Below are 13,096 nucleotides of genomic sequence, written 5' to 3'. Positions count from 1 at the left end.
TGTATAAGAGAGGAGTTAACAGACATTCTTGTTTTCAATGATACCATCCAAAGTTGAAACATTCTTATTGTTGTTCCCAGTTGAAAGGATTTATTTATTTAATTATTCACTGGAATTAAAAAGTGCTCCTTAAAGCACTATACCTGGACTGTTCTGAATTCATTTGGATTATATCGTCTTGATATATTAAGAACATTGCCACAACGAGTAACTCGGTACTTCAACACGTTCAATATTGAATACCTAGCAATCATTAAAATCTCCTTCATAGGGAAACATGGTCCATCCATCGGAAAAAATCATTGGCCAAAAAAGACATTGTCCGGTCACTATGACCTCTGACAAAAAAGCCACTAACAACATGGCATTATTGAATTCACAATCGACAACCAGAAGTTAAAAAGGTAATTCGGTTCACGAAAAGTATCTGTAAAGTCATCCATATCAATTTTATACAAAATAAGATATTTTGGTCGTAGTCTTATGTTTCAGTTGGGGAACAATTATTTCTATTTCAGTGATCACAATATCAGATGAGCACATGATGCTAACGAAATTATTCAGAAATTTGCTTCAAATATGAAATAATGTTTTGAAATATATGGATACAATAGTTGAGTACCTCAGAGATTTCATTTAAGTTATTGCATGATAGATACGTGTTGATACCTGACTAAGAGAAATACGTTTAGGTATCTGCCACTGGATTTTGGGTCCATTACCTAATCGGATGACAACATAGGTGTCGATGGTCAGTGTATTTACAAATGAAGAAAATATGTTTAAGATTTTAAAATAACCAGCACGGAGAGCATTTATACTGAAAAAGTGTCTTTATCAACAATCATGACTATTTACACCAGAATCTAAACTTAATGGAACTGTAAATCTCGGGGACAATCAAAGATAACGACATATCACGTACATCAGATGAACAATGGTTACTGAACTAGGTATGCAAGCAAGTTTTAAGGTAGAAATTCTGCGTGGTTTATAAGTAAAAAGGAACATATCAGATTATTATAACAATATGAAAACGAATGTAAAACCAATGCAGATACTTTGTCTAATTTGTACTTTTTTTGGTGGTGGTGGGGTACCAGACAAATGCCCTCCCACTTAACCAAAAACAAATAAAGTGTTTTCATGTATTTTTGTATCCCCCAAGATGTGCTTGTTCAAATTTAAAAAAAGAATTTTGATCAAAATTTTATTTTATAACTAAATGTTGACGGGATATTTATTGAGTCCTAGTGTTTTCTAAAGGTTAGTAGTCCGAAACATGGGTCTCATCCCCATTTTCAGACTTCCTATCTTTAAATTTTGGTGATCTATGCCAAGAATCTCCTATGTCCCGTGTATGATATGTGTATCAATGCTATAGTGTGTGTATGTATTGACGGCAAAACTTTTTGTCAAATTTTTCCCAGTTGTCTTAGTATATATATATTTATATGGACTTTTCAAAATGATTTGTTGTCCTGGTACAAATTAAAATATTTTTAAAATTACTTGCAATTTAAAGCATCGGGCCATGATCAAATTTGCAATGAACATTTGATCTATGGCAGCGACTACCTCATCGAGTGTATGACAATTTTATTTACTCGGATGATTGATCAATCTTACATACCTGTAGATTGCAAAAAAGGGTTAGTAATACCACTGTACAAAGGTAACAGAAAATCAAAGAACTCCCTCGAAAGTTACAGGCCTGTTACTTTACTGCCTGTTATCTACAAAACCTTTGAGAAAATTATTCATGAACGTTTGGTAACTTGGCTCAAAGATACTAATTCTAGTATACCCAGTTCACAACAACATGGTTACCAAAAAGGTTTAGGCTGCAAACAGCGAGTTTTGTGCTGTTGCAATCAGTACAATATAATGTAAACATGGGTTCACGGGTTTTTGCTGCTTTCTTGATACAAAAAAGGCATATGATACCGTGTGGCACGAATGACTGCTTTTTAAATTATTCACGTTGGGAATTACGGGTAAATCGCTTTTGATATTTTTTAACATGTATACAAATTTACAGAGTAAAGTTCTTGTAAATGGGCAATTTTCAGATTGATTCTCAATTGGCCAAGGAGTGAGACAAGGGGATGTTTTGTCAACCTTGATGTACACAATATTTATAAATGACTTGCTGCTACAGTTAGAAAATAGTGGATTTGGAGCAAAGATTGGATCCTTAGCTGTGGGAAATCCAACCCTAGCTGATGATATTTCACTTTTGGCTATATATCCTAGCAATCTACAAAAGCTGTTAGATATAGCATACGACTACAGTAATAAGTGGTCATTCGAGCTTAGTGTCACAAAGTCATACATTATCATTTTCGGACCCCAATACAAGAATTATATCAATATGAAATGGTATCTTGGCCCGTCATATTTCCCGTGTCCGATTCGGCAACACACCTGGGTCACCGGATTAACTCGAAGCTGACGTCGCATGACGCAATACTCGATGCATGCAAGAAAGGGAAAAAATCTTTTCACGGTCTGTTTGGTATTGGCATTAAACCGAATGGTTTAAATCCTTTGGTTGCTGCAAATGTAATTAAAAAGGTAATTTTCCCTTCAATGTTTTATGGAAGTGAATTATGGTGTAACATTTCAAAAAGTGACCTCGCTTTATTGGATAAAACTCTGAGGTATTTTGTCAAACATTTACAAGGTTTTCCAATACATACAAGATCAGACATTGCCCTGGGAATGCTAGGATGGACATCAGCGCAGTCCGAAATTGATAGAAGAAAATTGATGTTTTTACACAGATTGTGTTTGATGCCTAACAATGTACATACTAAACGTGTGTTTAACGTTGCGTTATTTCACTTCATTTTGAGCGGATGCATGTCAAGCTGCGGGTTAATTTCAAATTTATATTATACCTCAAAGAAGTTTGACTTGCTCGGGTATCTAACTGATTATTTGCATCATTCTGAAATTCCAGATAAACATAATTGGAAAGAAATTGTAAGGTCAAAAATTGTTGGTCTTGAAAATAGCCTCTGGAGAGTTCGTATGTCTAATCAAGCAGATTTTGATAGATTCTCTTCGATACACGAATACTTACGACCTGCCTCAGTGTGGCAGTCGGCTAAAACCAGACAACACACTAAGGTATTTACATATGTAGCTAAACTATGGGCTGCTGTTCCACAAACACAGCTTGATATGTGTATTAGATGTGGGAATGTTTATACAGACTTAATACTTCATTATTGTGTTAGTTGTCCTTATATGTCGAACTTTCGAAATTCTTTCTGGGATTTCCTTACTGATAAATTTCCCCTGAGCCTGCACATTACGTTATTTAATGCAGAAGATGAGCTGCAACTACAATATCTTTTAGGTAAAAGGTTACCATCAGGAGTAATCGACAAAGAAAACTCCAAGCTACTTTGTCATGCAGTGTGCAGCTATCTTCTGTAAATAAGGTACTGAAACTTGCAACTTATGAGTTGACGAACACTTTGTTGATTGATATTGTGTAAGAATTTGTATTCTAATATCGCATTTTTTAAAAAATATTTATTGATTGTATTCAGATGATTTATTCTTATATCATGTAATCTTCAATGGAATTAAATAAAGATGATGATGATGATGATGATGATCAAAATTTTATTTTATAACTAAATGTTGACGGGATATTTATTGAGTCCTAGTGTTTTCTAAAGGTTAGTAGTCCGAAACATGGGTCTCATCCCCATTTTCAGATTTCCTATCCTTAAATTTTGGTGATCTTTGCCAAGGATCTCCTATGTCCCATGAATATTATGTGTATCGATGCTATAGTGTGTGTATGTATTGACGGCAAAACTTTTTGTCAAATTTTTCCCGGTTGTCTTAGTATATATATATTTATATGGACTTTTCAAAATGATTTGTTGTCCTGGTTCAAATTAAAATATTTTTAAAATTATTTGCAATTTATAATTTTGGCGAGAGGAACGGTGTACTACAAGTTGAAATTAATATAAAAATTTGTGTTTTTTGTGAGTGGCTATGGTGTGGAGTTTCTCGCATTAAACTCTATTACCAGAATGAGGCAGGCTGTATTCGAGTCGGGGTCCGCACTTTATTTATTTCTGTTTCTCCCGATTCGAGTTAGGCCTCCTCTCTATTATTTAATTTATAACCTAAAAGAAGTTCCAAAATGGTTTAGAGACTCGTTAGCTGGTTAATAGAGGGTAACTTATTAGTCCCCATGTTTTTGTTACTTTGTCTAATTACTTCATGTGGTTTTTCCTGATACTCTTTCACTGGCCTGTCCACTTCGCGAAGCGCCTTGTGACATAGCCCTGCGACGTTTATGCATCGTACTTTATCCACATGAAGGTCCTCTGTTTCCCTCCTAATATTTTAAACTTTCTATTTTTCAATTGTGTTAGTCCTATGCTATTTAGTTACCCTTTTTATGTTAAGAGTGTTGGTTAGAGTGGAAAAATAAATAATATTCTTAAACTTTTAAAGATATTTTAGTTATGTTCAAGGGGAGTTGGAAACGTATGTCAGAGTTGAGAGATGAGGTGAGGGCTCCAGCCCGCACATTGACGGTGACACACCTCTAGTGGGTAGCAAACCGAAGTCTCTCTCCCATCCCTCCCCTCGTTCTCGTCCCCATCAGCACTTTACATTTAAGTGTTTAATATCATTTAATTAATAGCCTAATTTTGAAAGGAGTGGCAAAATTCCAGTTTGTATATTTGTTTACTAATGGCATAGTAATATTGAAGCACCGGAGGGCCCCCTATTATTTGTTTTTTTTGGCAGATAAAAACCAGATTTTTTTTCCTGAGGTGAGAGGTGAGGCCGGGGCTCCAGCCCGCATTTCGCGGTACACGCCCCTACGCGGTCGGTAAACCAAAATCCCTTCTCCATCTCTCCCCCCCTGGTTAATAGCTATGAGGGCAGGCTATCATCCTGTTGTGATAACCTGCCCAGAAGCCATCATGGTGGCTGTTATATAATCTGTTATTTTATATGACGTTTTCTTATCGAAATTTCCATCCAGATATAATATATTGCTCCTCCGGTAGCTCTCTCTTATTTAATTTTCATTATAACATCTACTCTATCTTTTTGTGTCTTTTCACATTGCACCATTGTATGTATCTTACTAAAGGGTGCTTGTTTACACAGTGGACATTTAGGCGATACTCTGATCATGTGCCGTCGCACTGCCACATCTCCTGTCAACCACGTATTATGAATGTATTTGAAACAGTGGCTTTGAATGTTTACGGAGCCTAGTTTTAGCCCAGTGCCCCCATGCTCTGTCCCAATTTATGTCTGTATTTTTTTGTTCCACCTTGCATCTGATTCATTTTGTAATTTGTTCCCTTACCCATTTGTATGTCAGTTTTCCATCTTATTCCCATACTTCCTGTGCATCCCTGTATTTAACTAACAGATCTTTTATATATTTGAACTTTTTTGGGACTTTCAGCTTTTTCGTAAGTTTATTGTTTTTATAAATATATAGAAGGTATCCAAATCCCAAATATAAGGGAAGGAATAAAAATGCTCCAACGTGCTGATGACTGTACTAACTTCATAAGAGACCCAAACTCCTTTAAACGTCTTGAAAAGGAATTTGAAAATTTCGGAAGAGCATCAGGGTCTAGAATTTACCATGACAAAACTGAAATACTAAAAATAGGTAACTGGCGGGGGAATAACCCCGAAATTCCCCACATCTAATCAAAGACTGAGTCTTTGAATTTTGTTTGGGAAAGAAGAGGAACAAGAAAACTGCAAAATTATGCGAAAGAAAATAGAAAACAATGTGAATATCTGGGCACATACGTCAGTCTGCCTAATGGAGCGGGCCCAAGTGGCCAAAACATATATGTATGCCAATATCAACTATGTCTTAACATCTATAGATACAGAAAACAACAAAATAGATAGAATAGATCATGAAATTATTAAATTTATATGGGGTCATTAGACCCACTATATCAATGAAGAAACTCTATCTAGAGCAAAAGAAGGGGGATGAGTAGCCTTACCAAATACAATATTAATAAAATGTGCAAACAATTTAAATTGGTTTAAAAAATAAGCTCTGAATCCAAATCAACATGGGAAGGGCTATACATCTACTGATTTGGCTTTACAATGAGAAATGGGGGTGGGGATATCACCAAGCGACGTGTCTATAGGTAGGACAATATGCATATAACATGCCAAATGCCAAAAACTGGTATGGTGATGAGACGTATGTAAAACCTTAAACTAAACCAATAGAATATTACAATTGTTAGTCTTTCTGAGCTCTCTTGTTGTAATGGTTTGGTATTAGCAAAGATAGATATCTTCATGAATTTCACGAACAGTGTTTTAGAGATGAACATTGAACACAAACGCTTTGGTTGTAATGGGGGAAATACTAACAGAGATTCATATAATTATCAATTTTGACGATTTTAGCATGAACAGAGCTTGAAAAATAAACTTAAACTACATAATTTAATCAAAGCCAGTCTAGCATACGTTTGTCAGTGGCAACATTACATATACAACATAAAAAGAAAAAACTGCAGTAAATGCAATATCCTAACCAAGAATGTACGACTAATGTATATTTAGGTAAACGTTTGTGCCCTCGGACAAAACTCCGAAGAAATACGGGTTGATATTCAGGGTGACTGTACACTATATGATTTTATATGTGAGAATGCTGATGCTGACACCAATGCAAATGTTGACGTAATTATTGATGCTGACACCAATGCTAACGATGACACCATTGCTAAGGCTGACACCAATGCTAATGTTGACACCAGTGCTGATGCTGAAACGAATGGTGATGCTGACACCAATGCTGATGCCTATGCTTGAGATTGCACAATAACTCTACTTGAAAGAGGTGATCTTAAAGTATCACTGTAATTGCTAATTTTGCATTAAGTTATTTTATTAAATTTTTCGTGTATAGCTTTTATGCTCCTTTAAAATGAATACGTTTTCTTGGGTATTTATATTCATGGATTTTCCTCAGTCAAAGTTTGTCTATACCTATTTAATTTTGTGGATTACCCTCTCCAGACAAAAAAAGAAAGAATGCAAAAATAATACAAATTTACCACCAACCAACTTGGGTCGCATGGTATGGTTAAAACAATATGGATGCCAGTATTAGCACTAATCAAACACCTGCAAAAAATCAATTCCTTATACCATGTTTCCAGTCGGATGCTGAAAACATGCTGGTTATTAAAGCACATCTTTGTATGATCTTTTATTAAAACCTCTGTCCATGAATACTACTGACAGATTATCTTAGTGTTATCTGTGGTAAATTCAAGTTAGCTCCTCCACAAGCATGAAAAAGAATGGTTCTAATTAAATATGGCTTTGATAAACCTGAACCAGTGTCATCCTGCAATTTTCGGATTATTTACATAACAACAGCTAGTATGTACCAGGAAACTCAACTGACAAAATGTTTAGCAGTTATGTGAGTTTTGTTATGTTAATGCAATTAGTGTGCATATACATAGTATTTAGACCGCTCCGGTGGCCCAGTGGTTAGAGCGTCCGCCTCAGATGCAGGAGGTCGTAGGTTCGATCCCCGGCCGAGTCATACCAAAGACTTACAAAAATGGTACTTACAGCTGCCTCGCTTGGCGCTCAGCATTAAGAGGTTAGTGTTAGGACTGGTCGGCCTGGTGGCAGGATAAAGTGACTGGGTTTGACATCATGCTACATGTCCGCGGCAAGATGTCCCAGTGCTATGCATCACTATAAACTGTCACACTGCAGACATCGTAGGGATATGACTGAAAAATTGTTGAAGCTACGTTAAAAATCCAAATCACACACACACACACACACACACACACACACACACACACACAGAGTATTTAGTGTGTATATATATAGTATTTGTATATACATAGCATTTAGTGTGTATCTACACAATATTTATTGTGTGTATACATAGTATTTAGGGTTTTTATACATAGTATTTAATGTGAATATACAGAGTATTTATAGGTTACTGCATTTGCATGACTTTTTCTGAGTATTACTGAGTATTACTGCGTGACCCTGGTAGTGTGTTTCTGATCTGTCATTGTTAGGATCATGATGTTGGAAATGATAAAAAAGACGCTATTTGACTTCATTTTGAGTAGTAAAGAGAATGTGATTTCAGTGGGAAATTTAGTTGAAATTACAATAAAATTTCAAGGTGTGTATCAAGGTTTGGAACCCATGACATAGATCATGTAATTCGGATTTTCAGAACTAAGAAAGTACATTTTGAGGAACTTCTAGATGCAGAAATGTATGTATATGTATTGCCATTCTTATCACTAGCTAAAAGAGACATATGTTTATGTCTTGTCACGGGCAAGCTTTTCGTTGTAGGAACCCCATCTAGATATGCAACTGCCCTTGCTCTCAATATGCTTTTCTGTGCTGTTTGTATAGACCCAAGAACATTGGGCATAGTCTGAATCATTCCATTTGCAACAATTTACAAATATTTCTCTTAAATAACTGTTGAAATGATCAGAATGGAATTTTCAATACTACATCTCATGTTTGCGAATATCATGTTTATTCGTTCGCTTATTTGAAAGCTTCTTTTGTGACTCATTGAACTCATCCGCATCATCTCATGTTTCAAATGAATGAAACAGCTTGTTTTGTTCCTACACAACAAATCAATAAACCAAAAGCTAAAGCACATTGTTTGTTTACAAAATAGTCCCTAACACATAATAGTACTTTTAGACACACGTGTTGTGCAGTATGAAGACTTGTATCGAAAAATAATGCATGACTCTGATGATACTGTAAAGTTAATGGAGAAAACAATGAGCATATAATAAGTAGTTTGTATTTATAGAATATTTAATTGGTACTTGTGCTACAAGCAGTCGTTTAGTAATATGAGCAGTAGAGAGGGTGAACAGCCTCTAATTGGTTCACTGTCTGTTTCGCAAAATAAGCCCTCCTGGAAAATAGTAAAAAGATCTCGATAGTCTCTTTATTTGCGGTATTGAATCAATTGAAAGTAATGTTGATGTAGCTACAACAATAGTGGGTTTGGCAATATATTATGATGATTATACAAGATCAGATGGTACATCAATGATGTTTGATAAGGACACTTCTGATTTCCCTAACAATGATCAATACAATGTAAGACGGCCAAGAAACAATGCCAGCAACGCTAACGCTGATGTATGGCCGGTGGTTCATGGTGCTAATACAGAATTTAATTTAGGATTTACAACGCATAAATTAATGTTGAGTGGTGATCGTAGAAGATTTTCATGTGCAATTCCGTTGTCACACATATTTGGATTTTGTAGAGATGTTAGAAAAGTAATTTTTGGAGCAAGACATACAGTTGTACTTTTTAGAAAAGTTGATGACAATAATGCTATCTGGCGAGGTGCTGGTGTTGCTGATGCTGAAAAAGTAATACTAACAAAGCTTTCGTTGTGGATGCCGGTAATGACTCCGGCAATTACTGAAGAACAGCGATTACTTTCTTTTATGAACCAAGGTGGTAAGTCGTTGTTGTCATGGTTTACAGTAACCATAGATAGTGTTCAAAGTAGTATTAATGGTTTATTCACATGGCATATAGCATCACAGCAGGGAGTCTCTGCACCACGACATATTTTCATTGGTTTTCAAGATACTGCACGATTAAACTCACAAACATGGAGTCATATGATATTTGATAAACTCGGCGTTTCTGAAGTTTTCTTAAGAATAAACGGACATCAAGAACCATCTGAGAATATACTGTTAGATTTTAATATTAACCATGTTGCACGTGTATATCATCGTTTGATGAAATATATGGGACGTGATCTAAATATAGATACTGGTTTCCAAATATCACAGTTAGATTTATCCAATCTATTACTTTTCACTGGAACATCTTGACTTAGTCAGACAATCTGTCGTTGATATACACTTTCGAGCTAATGTAACAGCCCCTCCTGTTGCTGTAGCCGGTCACCAGCTGTTTATAGAGATTACAGAGCAATCGCAGTTATCCTCAGCGATAAAGCAGTGTTACTTGAATTTGTTGGTGGGCGAATGAGAGTCGTTGATGCACCAGTGGAAAATATGTAGACAATTAGACCAACTGCGTTAATCATAAAAATGTCATACAGTCACGTTAATGTCACTCTGACTCCCGGTCAGGTGAAAAAATTACAATAAAAGAACGCGAGCGCATGCGGGACAAAAATAATATTAAAGCGAGATCAGATTGTTAATAGTGGTCCAAACAAGTTATCGTTGACTAATACTCAACTAAAAGATTTCATTAAAGCGAAAAAAGCAAAAACCGGAGTTCAACTTGATTTTGCTCCAAGTGCCATCAAAGCCATGATTAAAACCGGTGGTATATTTCCACTTCTTGCAGCAATACCAGCGCTGATAGCTGCTGCTGCTCCAGCTGTTGCAAAAGCAGCCGCGTTAGGTGCTGTTGGAACCGCTGCTGGAATGGCATTAAAGAAAGCAAGTGGGACAGGTTATAAGAAAAAGGGAGCGGGTCTAAGACTTCCAGGAACTCCACCATCATGGAACTTCAAACGGTTTTAATACAGAGTGTTTCACCGATGTCAAATTTTGATTTACTCGATGCTGCTAAACAACTTAAAACAGAAAATTTCAGAGGTGTTTCTATGAGAGATCAGTTAACGCGTAAACCAAATAATCCAGAAACAGGAATTATCAATCTTGATAACAGCGATGGTCCAGGAACTCAATGGGTTGCCTACGCGATCGATCCACGTGGAATTGATTATTTCGATTCGTATGGGTTATCACCTCCAGTTGAATTTCTAACATATGTACAAAGTACTCCATTTGAAATTCCAGTTTGGTACTCAACGCTACCAACACAAACATTAACCGATCCACCAATATGTGGTCGTGAAGTAATTAATGTACTTGACGCGTTATCAAAATCAACCAAACCACCTCACAAGGTCGTGCACGAGTATACCGCAGCAAGATTTAACATTTTAAACAAGCCTAAAAGATAATATGGTTGATATTTACGGAAGATCTCTCAGCACAAGTAAAGAAAAAAACAACAACAACAAAAAAAAAAAACAACAACACGATATTGATTTATCAAAATATGCGACTAAAGGTGAAATCGATAATCTTTTAAACTTATCCGGGATAGACCCAGATGAGGTTGTTATTTTTCAGGATCGATATTGCAAGCTAAAAACCAGCAATATCAAATGGAATGACAAAGTTTGACGAGTACTCGGTGCGGTTACGGATAACATCCCTGTGTTTACTGACAGTGGAAAAATCAGAGATTCAAGTATATCATTTACAACCATCAGAGAAGAAATCACAAAAAATGTCGCCGATCGCTTAAAAATACCGGTGACACAATGACAGGTGAACTCAACATGAACGGAAATAAAATAGTGATGTTAAGACAGCCAACATCTGACGAAGATGCCGCGACGAAAAAATATGTAGACGTTAACTACAGCACCGTTGATGGTAAATTATCCACGTTGCGGGCTGAGTATGATGTTCACGTAAGCACGTTAACAAATCTCTGTAGAAACGTTAGAAAAATTAATGAAACCGCAGAGGAATTCTTTGGTACTCCATTGACCGTTGACGCAAAGCTTTCTGATATCAAAAATAACATTGATACGATTAAGAAAACACTCGAAGATGTCGTAAGTGGAATTCCTGAGATTGTTAACAAAATTAGTCTGATTAAAATTCCATCCGGAGTTTCTCCGGGGCATATTACCAACATCGTATACACCGCATCATCTGGATTCGCAACATGGTCAAAGCAAAATAATACTATCAAATATACTGCAACAGTCACTGGTGTGTACAGGCTGTCTGTGTTTAGTGCTGAAAAATTTGAGATATTTACAACGTATCCATGGCGTCATTCAACCGACAAGTTTTCTGGGGTTGTATCTGTTGTGTTAAATAGCGGAACCGAAGAAACATTTATTCTGGAAGCAGCTGATAAAAAATTAACCGCAACATCTTACTGATGGTGTCTGGAATTTGTTGCTGAACTACCTCAATTGGTTACTGCGTAAAATAATAATGACCCTGACGAAGTCAACGACGGAGTCAACGAATGCGTCAACAACAACATTAAATGTTCAACAATATAGATACGATGAAGTGCGCGAATGGCAATCAGAGTTAAAAACCATCATTGACCAGTATAAGTTGAAAGTAAAAAAATACAAGCGGCGTGTAATCGCGCTGGATGCTATAGTTTATTCAGTATCTGCTTTAGTTGCGTCCACCGGGGTAGTATTACCAGCGCTAACACCGGTAACAACTGCAGTAGCAGTAACAATATGCGTTTCATCATCGGCTGCCGTCGCTGGTGTTTTTAATATTATCGCGAAAAAGATATCCACGTGCACGAGCACAAAACTCAACGACGCAGTTGTAAAATTAAACACTGCATAACGGCATACTTCAAATTATCGTCGTTGATATCATCAAGCCTAAGCGACGAAAAAATATCAGATTCCGAATTCGCGCTAATGGTTAAGATATACGATGAAGTAATCAATTTGAAGGAAACGAATATAAATAATGACAGAAATACATCAGCAGATAGCCGCAAATACAACCACGGTGAAAACTACGATGATAACAGTAAGCTCAACCAAACCTGAATTGAGTATAAATTTTCCGACTACGAACAGGGTAAGCGAAATCGCGTTAGCACAGTTGCGAGTAAACCACAGCTGGCCAAATATCAGATCAAAATCATTTGGCGGATTACCAGCAAATAATTCGTTTGTGTTTGCAAATAAAAATAAACCAGATGGTACTCCCGGCTGGAACGTTGTTGGAATACCAACCGGATGCTATCAAATCGAAGAAATCAATGAGGACTTACAACGTCGAATAAAAAATATCACAGGAAAAGAATCCAAAACAGCAATAACAGCCCACGAACCAACGATGTCTTCCGCGGTCGAGATAAACTCTCCCGACTACGACGTGGATATTTACCAATCTTATCTCAGAACTGTTTTAGGTTGGCCTGAAATTCCACCACCGGAGCAACCTA

At 36.5% G+C, this 13,096-nt stretch overlaps 1 protein-coding gene across 1 annotated transcript in view; it reads left to right on the top strand.

Annotated features, from left to right (window-relative positions):
* Nucleotides 1-6,864, top strand: part of LOC149796868 (uncharacterized) — a 49,296-nt gene extending 42,432 nt beyond the window's left edge. The window contains exon 6 of the mRNA XM_089960660.1: nucleotides 6,613-6,864. Within this exon, the coding sequence (XP_089816786.1) occupies nucleotides 6,613-6,864 (252 nt within the window). The remainder of the gene's footprint in view (nucleotides 1-6,612) is intronic.
* Nucleotides 6,865-13,096: the final 6,232 nt, after the last annotated feature.

This window comes from Sinohyriopsis cumingii, chromosome 6, assembly GCF_028554795.1.
Source record: "Sinohyriopsis cumingii isolate HCF-2022 chromosome 6, ASM2855479v2, whole genome shotgun sequence".
Taxonomy (NCBI): Eukaryota; Metazoa; Mollusca; class Bivalvia; order Unionida; family Unionidae; genus Sinohyriopsis; species Sinohyriopsis cumingii.
The sequence above is the reverse complement of the archived record's forward strand: the minus strand, read 5'-3'. Positions and strand labels throughout refer to the sequence as shown.